Genomic DNA, 12757 nt, shown 5'->3' with positions numbered 1-12757 from the left:
TCTATTATAGTTTCCAAAGTAATTTTACAAATATGAAAATGTTTTCAAAAAACATATTTCAAAATTAAAAATAAATTAAATTATCTTATAAACATAAAAATCACATGACTGTTTCTAAATCATTTTCCTTGCTTAATGGCATAATTTTCGTGGTTATAATGGAGATAATTAGAAAAAGGTTTAATTCAATTATACAAAACTTACTTGCAAAAAACTGAAACACATAGTGAAAAAAATGTCTAAAATTTGTTGTGACCTTTAAGAGGCAAAAAATATCAATCTCTGGGTAAAAATATTCAAAAATTAAAATTTTTGGAAATTATTTTCATTGCTTTTAAAATGATTTAAAATATTAATAATTTGTTAAGTACGTCTAGGAACCGTCTTAAATAGTCGGCTAACAATATTAATTATGCCTAAAAAATCATGCCGACTGGAAATTTTCAACTATTTTCAATTGCCTGTGGACCTCAAAAACTCAAATACCAAATTAAAAATTTGGTTTTTCTTATAGTTTTACTAGATGTCCTAAACGATCATTTTTCGACAATTTTTTCAGTTTTCAACACACGCATTTTTAATGGAGTGCTTAAAACCATCCATTCGAATTGTTTTAAGCATCAAGTGAAAAGCGGTTTTATCTATTTTTTAAATAATATTTTAAGACCAGCCTAGAAAGGATATATATAGAAGTCATAATGAAAAAATATATAAAAAATATTACAAAAGTTTTGCTTTTACTATTGATGTTAGTCTTATTGTAATTAAACCTTTTCTTCTGTTCGCTTGGCTTCTGATTTAGACTTAGATTTTAAAATGAAATTATTTTAATTCAATTTGAAACTATAGGCTTTACATCAAGTATAATATTTACATATTTTACACTTGCTTCTATTTTGCAGAATAATTTATTGAAAGCATCTGTAAATCCGACAACTCTAATTTTCCCCATTAAAAGAAGCGAAACTTTTTAAGATCGTAAAATGTATTTGTAAGGCGATTTTTGATGCGAATGGCCAATCGTTGATGCCCCTTGAATACTTTACCTGCAATCTGCTGGTTTATGTTCCTCCAAATAACGATTTCTTATGGCAACGGTCTGATTTTCATGCACCGTAAATTTTTTTACGACGAAAGAATATTGGTCATCTGACTATAATTTGAGATCGTAATACAACCGTACAGAACAAACGATTCCACTTAAATAACAAATAATTATTCATAACTCTCTTTAAATGACTATTTGAAGTTTTAAAACAACCATAATAATGAATTTTTTTTCAGCTAAATTGATTATATTTTAACTCTATCCAAATGCTCTAAGATTTTTATCGTGGTTGGTATTAAAAGCTTCACAGCCCCCTCAACTCATTATTAAAATACACTGGAACCGCGGTTATATCCTCTCTCGCTTATACCTCTGCATAACTCTCATTTATATACGCTTGGCACCCACCACCTCGCAGTACCACGTGACAAACAAGCTTATCAGAGCGCAGCGCGGCCATTTCCCCTTCGCTTAGCAGTATTGGTGAGATCCCCTCCCGGGGGGGGGGGGGATTACAAAATTTATAGCGAATTTTTATGTTCTTGAATTAAACAGCGGATATAAACGCGATTCCAGTGTAATGAATGTACGTTTCTGTAGTTTTGGCAAATGATAAAAGACATAAATGAGCATCACTGTTTGCTAAGGAGAGATTTTTATTTTAAATAACAATACCTATTCTCTAAATTTCCTTTTTAACGTGATACTCAAGTTATAACGTGGTTTATTAGTTATCTAGATTGTTGGTAATAAATTGACGTAGCTGTCAACTAAATATTAATGGAAATGTTAAGAATGGTTCTCTTGAATTAAAAATGATAAAATTCTTAGTGTAATAAATACCTCATAAGAAATTCTGTCCTCATCCGGTTGAGCGGGTTGGGCTCCCGCAGGTCCAGATCCCGTCTCAACTGGCCGGAAGTCTGTTTCGCTTCCTCTGGAGTATCGTCTTTTCAGATCCCCTACAACAAATTGAAATCTGATTAATCTATTAAGATTATTTAAATTCATTATTTCACCTTCGTAAGTACGTTCTATTTTTTCATCAAATGATTTATTTTTCTTTCATATTTTTCAAATGTGTAAAAATATTCTTGATTAATGTCTATCGTCTGACAAAAATTGGATACTACTACTGCTTATGTGCATTCCGCTGATTAATTACGATCGCGTGCAGAATAAACTAACTTCCCTCGAGGTATCAAAGCTGCTAATTTTTTTTTAAAAATCATTTAACAATTAATTCAGCTTAAAAGCATTCCAGGCTTGAGTATATAGTCTAAGCCATAGATTTAAGATACTAACATTTTTGCCCAAATTGCTGCAAAAATATACAAAACATTGAGTTGTAACGTTTCATGAAAATTTGGCCAAATAAAGTTTCAAATATTAAGATGAGAACATTTTAAATATACAGAAAATATCATCAAGTTTTACATTCAAACATTTAGTTATATATTAATATGAACATTTTCGATAAAAATTAACATTTTTATTGAAAAATTAATATTTTCGAGTTGAAAATTTGACAATGTGACTAAAAGTTAAACTACTTAAAAAAATTACTTGTTTAAAGATTCATAATTTTAGTTTTGGTACAAAATTAATCTTCTTCGACTATTTTGTTAAAAATTAATATATTTTGCTATACAATCATTTTTTTGGTTAAGGATTCATGATTTTGGTTGGAGATTTAAAACATTTCAGGCCCTGTGCTATGAAAGAATCTAATTTTAACCTGAAATGCGTGCGCAAGGATATTGTGAAACTTTCGAATGTTTATGAAACTTTGATGTTTTAAAACTTTATGTTTTTCAGAGAACCATTTGACGAAATCACATTTTAGTGAACAGCCAAATATTTCGTTTTTAATTTTTGTTAAACATTGTATTTTTTAATAAGATATATATTTTTTATTGCTACTTTGAATATTTTTTAGAGATTATTTATATATTTAAGGATAAATTTTCTAACTACAAATTAGATTCTGCCCCTGCACTTATATCTCGATTTTCCTAGACTTTTTCATTTTTCAACACATCTTAAAAGCAGTTATTTGTCAGGATTATAATCTTTATAACTTGTTTTCTTCAAAAGGTACAAAAAAAAATAAAACTTGCACGAAATATAGATGCACGCGTTAAATACAGTAACATTGTGAAACACTCTGCAATCTACATGCACTAACAACTTGCAGAACTGCATTCGACCTGCTATAAAAAATAATGAATATAAATTTGACACGCGTTTTGCTAGAGTTACAGGCATGTAATTCAAATTTCCTGTAAAATGTACGTATTTATGTAATGGCTAAAGATTTAGTCTTAACGAAATAAAACGTAAGATGTGTAAAACTAAGGTGCCCATTGGGAATCCAAATTTTTGAATGTTTAAAACGTTATTCTATAAGTTTTTTTCTTTTTTGGTGAACGTACAAGACCATGAAGCTTATATTATTGATAGGCTGTAAAATGACTTAACAGTAAGATCATTTTTGTGGACCCTTTTTCTTGAATGGTCGGTAATCTGCTTCATCCTACATTCTCCCGGAAACGCATTAACATTTTACTGATAATCATGTAAGGATTTACGACGTCCATTGAACTTGATTCATATGTGCTGACTATACGTAATAATGATTAAAACGCTTTTACGAGACCTGATCTCCTTTTTTGGTGAAATTGAATGTAATGATTTTTTTTTAATTAAAATCAATTTTATTTTGTTAATATACTGTAACTCAATAAGAATAAATCAAAATCGGTTTGATATATAGTTTTATTGAATAGTAATAGTAAAGTAACTGTGTGAGTAAGTAATTGTAATAATAATTTATAGTAAAAGCAATAATGTGATATGGCACATAATATTATGTGTCATATTACATTATTATTTTTTTTTCTTTAGTCCCAAAACTCAAAACTGAATTATCAAAAATTATGACCCAAGCATTAAGTTCCAATCCACGAGGTCTTACATTTTAAGTCCCAAATTATGAAGTTGAAAATAGTTCCAAAAATTGAGACCATGTAAATCTCAGAACATATTTCGAATATTTAGATAACACAATTTAAAAAAAGTTACGTAATTTCAAAATCCCAGAATAAGCTAAAAATCAGGTAAAAATATCCTTTCCGTAGAAAAAAAAATATTTTTACTGAGAATATGTAGCAAAGCAGGATCCTTTCTTTATTCTAAAGCACTAGAAGTAGCCATCTTTCCTATCGCTTTTCCTATAAAAGATTCTCTGCTATACTTTCACGGATGTCATATAGACAGGGGTCTTATATTTTTGAGCATTGTGTTTTGAGCCATATAGTTTTGGGACTTGTATTTTGGACCTTATAACTATGAATCTAAAAATATAAGTTCCAATCCACAATTATTTAAATTATATGTACCAAATTATGAAGCCATAAATATAAGTTCCACAATCTAAGACACAATTAACATAAGGCCACAAATATAATAAAGTAAATGGTAATGCCTAAAATATGAAAAAAGGAAGGGTACAATTCCATATTCTTCAAAAACATTGTAGACTATGCTATTACGAAAGATTCCAAAATGTTCCATAGTTATTTCAGAAACTAGAGTGAATTTTGGAAATAGAAGAGTAGTCTAGAAAACCTATGAATAATTTAGAATAATTAGATAGCACAATTCAGAAGTTTAGAAAATTTCAGAATAATATAGAAATCAGGTAAAAATATCCTTTCTGTAGAAAAAACCCCTTTTTACTGAATATGCAGCAAAAAGCGCTCGTTTCTTTATCTTACAACACTGGAAGTTGCAATTTTTAGATCCCTCCTTGCTAAAAGATTTTCGATAACTTTACGAAATCTATTTAAAAAAATCTGTTATCAAGTATATTGTTATCTTTGATGTTTTAGGATTTCATATAGACACGCGTCGAAAATATATACTTTCGGTCGCGTATATGTCCGTCGTCTTTGGGCCTTTTATTGTTGAGTCTTATAATTTTGGAACTTTTAATTTAGGCTTTGTAGTTAAGCCTTATAATTTATGGTTATGGTTGTAGCTCTTACAGTTTTGGACATGCGGTTTTTGACTAGCAGTTTGGAACTTATGCTTGGGATGCTATTTTCGGCCTTATGTTTGGGGTTTTATATTTTAGGGACTTACGGTTTTGAACCTTATAGATTTGAAAACCGAGTACTTGAGATTGAGGGTTGAATTTTAGGATTTTTGAAAAAAATTAAATAAAAACATTGTATTTCACAATTTCACAGAATTTCCTTCCATCTAGACACTTTTAACATAAAAAGTTATACGATTTTGTTTAAATTTTGCCACCTACAATATCTAAAACTCTACACTCTCGAGATATTTTTTTTCTCATCAGAATGGCGACATAGAGTCACGTGTCGGTTGGTGACAGTGACATTCGTTTACAAATGCACAAGCCGGACACGTGCGCGTTCTCCACGAATCACCTCGAGCGCTACAAGAATTCACTTTTATTATAATTTTATTTAATTAAAAAGTTACTTTTAAAATAATTTACCAATTGCATAAAATTTTTTAGTTTAGACAATTATTAATTTTATATTTTACTCTATATAATTTCTAATTTCCTATTCGGTACATTAATGCTTAAATACCGAACTGAAAAATTGTGCCAGTAAAACAATATTACCTCTATCATTGGAATTCCTTTTCTGCCCACTTAGAATTCCATCATGCACTTCAATTTCGCAGAATTCATTTAACTTTTTCTAAAATCCTTCCAAACATCTAAACTTCACTACATAATAAATTTCTTCACTCCTGATTTCGAAAAATGCGTCGAAATCTCACTTAGACTTGGTATTCAACACTTTAATCTTAAAAAGACAATCTAACTCTTAATTAAATTTTGATTATAGTTTAGCTTATAATTTATAATTTTAAATAATTTTATTAATAATTATAAGTGCGTTTGAAAATAAATATATTTAAAGAAAATCCTTATAGCTTGCAGTGGCTTTAACTGATTTAAAAAAGGTTATATTATTGGAAACTACTTCCGCTCACATTTTTGAATAAAAATGTTGACCGGTGCACCGAGTGTCGAACTGGGAATACAGAAAAGGTTCAGTCACAGGTGCAGTTCCGACTAGACTAAGGATTCGAGTGTGCTCCTTGGTGTCGGGTCTCTAAGCAACAAGAGAGTGGTACTGAGTGTATTTTCATTGGCCTCACATTCCCGCGCAAATCTCTTATCCAATCGCAACACTGGACAGACGTAATTGTCAGGTATGAAGGAATTACCAAAATGGAGGGGCACTTCACTCATGCCTTTAATTCAGAAAGGGGGATACCAAGGGGATACCGTGTGCTAACAGATACTTTCCAGGTCAGAAGTATCAAACCTGGCGTTCATCTTATCATTTTAATTTAACTTATCTAAGTGTAGTACTTTATGGGTCATAGTTTGTGGTCAAAGGACTTTCGAAAATTTTAGCAATTTCGAGACTTACAACATTTTGAAATTTGAGGTCAAAATTTTCTTAGAAAAATGAAAATAATTGTTTTATTTGATTTTTAATGGAATACGCTACATTTTTTCAGAATCCTATTCCTTGTTTTAAAATCTTGTATAACAAAATTTGAGGAACACTCATCTAGAACGCGAGTTACGATTATTTAATATTTAAAGGCGAATATTTATTGGTGTATTATTTCGAAAATTGGAATTAAAAAAAAAAAATAATCATAATTTGAATAGCAAATTTAGAATCTTTTAACAAACTTTTTTTTTGCCAGAAATTGGTATTTTTAATAAAAAAGCATTTTTTAGAATTTTAAAAATATGATGAGATTTTTTTAAAAGCTCACCCTTTAACAATTTTTTTTTTGAAATATTGCAAAAAAATGGATTTTTTAATAAATGTTTTGTATTTTTTTCGAATTCTAAAAATTGAAGAAGATTTCCTGAAAAGCCTACGCTTTTTGCATTTTTGTTCACGAGAAATTTTAATATAGATTTCGAAGAAGCTTTACAATTCTGGAACAATTTAAGGTAATCTTAGCATTTTTGACCGAAAATTTGTTATTTTTAACAACAATAATTATTTTCAAAGAAGATTTGCAATTTGGGATTTTTTTTATTACATTATATCAGTGATTTTTTAAAATGAAAAATAGGCACTTTAATTTTTTTTCAAACCTACGATTTTTCAGATTATTATTTAGTCAATAAATTCACGATTTAAACAATGAAAAAAATGTTTTAATTTTGTTCACTTTGGAAATTTCGTTTACTTTCATCTTTTATATAAAATAGAATCTTCTTTTACAAAATTCCTATACGTTTAATCAAAATCCGAAAAAAGTGTCAGAAATTTTATAATTTAAAGAAAAGTCGACCAAAAATTTCAAGATGGAGTAGGTTTTTCATAAAATTTTTAGTGAAAAATGTTACATTCATAATGACACTATTATTAATTATAAATCACAAAATGTTCATAGAATTTCTTTTCATAAATATATTTTTTTCAAAAATTTCAACATTCAAATAAAATATTTTAATAATAAGATTGGATTCTGCTATGCCGAACAATAATTCTTATGTTTATGTGTTGTTGTCAACGGAATTTAGGAGAAGCTTATAATTTCGATTTGAGAAAGCAACATTTTCACAAAGTTACTGATATTTGCATGTTGCCATCCATTTTTCAAAAAATTACCTATTTTATCTTCGAAATTCTATGATTTTTGACCTAATTTAGATAGTAGAATTTTCTTTATGCATTTTGGTAAGATTTACTGAAAGGATGACTATGATGATTTTATGAAAAAAATTCTTCTGACCACAAAAATGACTTAGCCCACATAAAACTTACATGATGTTTTTCCTATAAAGGATTTTTTTGTGAGAATCTTACCTACTTTTTAATTTTAAAGGTTTTTGAAATTTTCTGACGGCTTAAAAAAAAGGACGGTAAAACTCATAAGAATTCGAGAATAAAATTCAAATATCTAAATTAGGTAAAAAACTATAACATTTTAAAGATAGTAAAGCGAGCCAAACAGAAAGACTAAAACCGCAAAGACCAAACACATAAGTGCCAGAAACACAAGACTCCAATTATAAGGCCCAAAAATAACGTATCAATCATTAAGTTCTAAACTGTCAGTCCCAAAACAATAAACTAAGAATAATGAGGCCCAGGCCGAACAATATACGGCCCAAATACGATGGACTTGTCAAAGGTTGTCTATCGAAAATAATTATTTCTAAAATTACATTTTTAAAGATAATTTCCTAAACAATTAGTAATAATATCGTTATGGCTACTTCATTGAATTATTTATGTATACGTTTGTACAGGAACAAAATTATAACGAATGAAACATGATAAGATTAAATCTTTTTCTTCACAATACATTGACAGGGATTGAGGTGACCTAATAATGTCTAGAATTCTTTTCAATATGCATGTAAAATGAGAATATTGACATGATGACCTAAAATAATTCAATTTAAATAATTTAGGATATCTGGTATAGAGAATACTGATCGCCAGTACTGGTGCAGTGCTGGCAGGACCTTGGGATGTTAACTATGTTCGGTACTGACTCTCAGTACTGCACCAGTGCTGGCGGGCAGTACTGGCACCCTGTACTGGCGCAGTACTAGACGTGAAGATTAGACAGAGTTCAGACGACGCTTGTTTAAATTTATATCAAGAAGAGACCTGCATAAAATGTGTGAACTATAGTATCGCTTAAAGGATAGATTAGCTTTATTTTGCGTATAAATTCCTATACATTTATTACGAATCCAACAGAAATGACGGTGGCTGATCGTTGACTAAAACTCAACTCAGATACGATTGAACATTTTTAATCGTATCTCGGAAACCAATGAAGATTTTTTACGTTTTTTCGGCTTCAATCAAAGATAATATTTTAGGCTCTATGTCATATATTTTTCAGATTTTTGCAACAATTTTCCTAGGTCATGTTAAAGTTCAAGTCGAGGTGCAAAATTTGAGAAAATATTGAATTTTTTAAAAACCTTCTCACGTTCTGTCTTTTCTTCAAAACTTCAAAAATACATCTATTAGGCATCGTTCGATGTGGAATTTCATAAGCTTTCCAACTGTGTAAAAAAATGCCCTACATCTTTTCTTCACCGAGTTATCGTAGTTCAAATTAAGCAGTGATTTTTAATAGTGCTCGCGCCAATCGTGCTGACAATTTCCGTATATATATTATTATTATTATATTTTTGATTGATGATTTTCACCAGTATCATTACAGTAATTGAACTGAAATTCTCCCAGTACTGCTCTAGTACTCGTTCGAAAAGTCTTGGCTAAACGTTGGCATGACCAATTCACCCAGTACTGCGTCAGCACTGCTCCGCCAAGATTTGGCTGGATGTGGGTAAGACCACTGGCTTAATACTGCGCGAGATGTAAGTTAGGGCTTAATCCAGGCATTTCCTATTGGGTAAGAATTTTCAATTGAATCGGCGTCCCCTGGAACTTGTTCTTTTATCAAACTTTTTGTTTGAAAACTTCATACTTTGATAAAGGATTTAAAGAGGTGTCTTTAATTTCTAATCTGACCTATAAATATTATTTTTTAAATATGAAAGAATATTGCTATAATTTTATTGGAGGGATCTGAATGTAACCTTGAAACAAAAAATTCATTATCGGTTTTCCTGAGAAATGATTATAAACATTTTTCTAAAATGGTTTTAGAATGTTTCAGAATGTGTAGAAATTTTCTAGTTTTTCAGAAAGATTCTGAAAGCCAGTATACATAGGAGAAGATTTTTTTCGGATAGGTTTAAAACGGATGTGTAACGAAATACAAAAGTTGTACTTTTAGCAATTATATTTCAAGTCTTGCCCAAATTATCTTCGGAATAAAAAGACTAAAAAATCTGAATCTTGAAATATATTTTTGCTTAAAATTTTGTATCGTTAATACAAATATTAATGCAATAAAAATTTGAATCCAACGCGAAGGTTTCAGTGATATTGAAAAAAATGCAGACAGATTTTGATATTTCACGATAAAATTAATAACAACAAAAAACAGTATTCACACTTACTCTACGAATAATTAAATTTTCAGATGACACAATTGAGAATTTGAGCATTCTAAAAACATCCCAGTTTCTTCTGAAATAATTTATTTAAGCAATAAATAATGACATTTATGTATGCTATAAAAATAATTAGAAATGTAATATCTTAATAGTATATTCAAAAAGTTGAGCAACTAATGTTTTTTATTTGGAATTTTCTCTTTATAGCACTAACCATATTAACGCAGTTGCCTGTATCGACTCTACTTAAAAGCTATCCACAACAAAAATACACTAAGAGAAAGATCGCCAAGACCCAGGAATCAAAATATAAAATTAAAAAATCGCTGTATTTTAAATCTTTACACAGGTGTTAAGATTTTTTTAAAAGGGGGGGGGGAGTGAATTAAACAGGAATTGTCTCTTAGAAAATGATCGATTATAGTCCGCAAAAATTGGGAAACCTTTTTTAACTTCTAGTATTACAGGGAAAAAAATCCACTTAAGATACCAAATTAATTCCAACATATTGGTCGTATTCATTTAGGATCCTAATGCACTATTTTTTGTGTAGTAATTATTTCGAATACCAACATTTTTATTTTCAACCCTCCTCAATATTAAGCCTTTGATTTTGAAACGGAAACACTTCCGGGTAGAGTCGGCGTCCGAAGTCCCTGTAGCGCCGGTGTGTCAAGGCACCAGGATTGCACAACGCTACAAGGACGTTTCTTGGGTTTCCATACCTGGTGGACGAGACCCCAAGGCTCCATAGGATGAGTATAAGGTTTGGAGGAAGAAAGAAGAAAGAAGTGGAATGGAAAAGAATATAAGGTGGAGGTGGATCCACGAACCTTTGACCCTTTTGGGAACGTCGGTGGGCCCTTGAAGGCACGAAGAGTCCAGTGAATTCAGCGGGCCCACCCCTCCGAAATACTTCCACAAGGTTCACGTAACGAGTCGCTCTTCCTCTCCTTCAATCCCAACCCGTTAATTCTCTCGACGGGGGAATTAAATTCCAGTTTTTTTCATGAATCCGGATTTAAAGGGTTTCCGACGGGGAAGCAACTTTGGTGGCAACCCAATTATAATAAAAACATTGGCTGCAATCTACTTGTAATCCGAATTAATCAAAGTAATCTAGGGTGATTTACTTGTTATGCATACATACAAGCCGCAGCATTTCAATTAATAAAGGGCAATCCACTTGTAACGCAGATTAATGAGTCAAATCCATTTGTAATCTTGATAAACCCCAGTGCAATTCGAACTTAGTCAACATTAATCCTCTTATGATACTATTTATTCTACTTGTAATCCTAGGTAATTCACTTGTTATCCACGGCAACTCACTTGTAAATCGGACTCACTCAAATAATCCAGGGTAAATCACTCGTAACCCTAGGTGATCCACTTTCAACAACGAGTCATCAAAAGTAATCTACTTGCACTCCTAGCTAATCGAATCGTAATCCTAGGCAATCCAATCGTCATCATACGTAACAACATTGTAATCCACTTGTAATACAAGAGAATTCATCCATAATCCTAGATAACCCACTTGTGTGCTAGGAATCCACTTTCAATCCAAGGTAATTCACTTTCAATTCAAGGTAATCCACTTTTTATTCTAGGTAACTCACTTGTATGTTAAGTAATATACTTGAAACCATCAATAATCTGCTTATTATCAGCGACAATCCACTTTGAACTCGAAGAAATCCAAGTAATTCATAGTAATCGACACTTGTTATTCTAAGTAATCGCCCTGTACTTTTGGGTATTCACTTGTAACCCTATTTAATCCAATAGTTACAAGTTGGTTACCACTTGTAATTTTATGTAACACATTTGTAATCCTAGAAAACATGTACCTGAAGTTTTGGACGTTCAAATGAATGAAATATATTTTCCTATTTCTATTTTTCCCATAAATATTATTCCAAATATAATTTAAAATATGAATTATAATTATGTTCCAATATAAATAAACAAACATTTTAACAGTTTTTTGGTTTACTAAGTAATCAGTAAAAAATTCGTTCATTTGAACGTTCAGAACTTCAAGCACATTAGATAACCCACTTGTATCCTAGGACCTAGGTAACCCTTTTCTTATCCTTTAAAATCTATACTGAATTTTCTTTAAAAATTTGAAAATCTTTTCAAAGCCTTAATTCTTGCGAATAAATTCTTAGAAATTTCACTAAAACATGAATTAATTTGTTGAAATCCTGTAAAATTTCATAAAATCTGATGATATTCCTGCTGTAAAATTAATTGAAATACTTTTTTGAGAGAATTTAAAATCGTTTAAAATTACTGAAATCTTCGGAAATCTGATGAAATCCTTAGAATCTGTTCAAATTCCCTAAAAATCCTTTGAAATATTTGAAAATTCTCTGACATCCATTAAAATATTTTCAAATATCTTAGCTTAACCCGATAAACTTGCAAAATTTAGAATTATTTTGCGGGTAAGTGGTAATTTAAAAAAGTTGTTTTTATAAATAATCCGTTAAGGAATAATGAAAAAAAAAATCAAAATACACTAAACTTCCGCTTTCAGTCAAGTGTCGGGGGTTGCCTTCAAATGGCCTTAGACTGATTTCGGGGGGACAGAAATGTAAACAGCGAGGGCTGCGTTACTCGTTTCG

At 30.4% G+C, this 12757-nt stretch overlaps 1 protein-coding gene across 5 annotated transcripts in view; it reads right to left on the bottom strand.

Moving 5' to 3' along the window:
* The window catches only part of LOC117181704, a 176966-nt gene that overhangs the window by 46934 nt on the left and 117275 nt on the right, over positions 1-12757 (bottom strand). For all 5 annotated transcript variants that reach the window (XM_033374637.1, XM_033374638.1, XM_033374636.1 and 2 more), the window contains one exon: positions 1892-2010. In XM_033374637.1, the coding sequence (XP_033230528.1) occupies positions 1892-2010 (119 nt within the window). The remainder of the gene's footprint in view (positions 1-1891; positions 2011-12757) is intronic.

The sequence above is a fragment of the Belonocnema kinseyi genome, chromosome 10, assembly GCF_010883055.1.
Source record: "Belonocnema kinseyi isolate 2016_QV_RU_SX_M_011 chromosome 10, B_treatae_v1, whole genome shotgun sequence".
Classification (NCBI taxonomy): domain Eukaryota; kingdom Metazoa; phylum Arthropoda; class Insecta; order Hymenoptera; family Cynipidae; genus Belonocnema; species Belonocnema kinseyi.
Note: the sequence above shows the minus strand (reverse complement) of the source record. Positions and strands in the feature narration are given on the sequence as shown.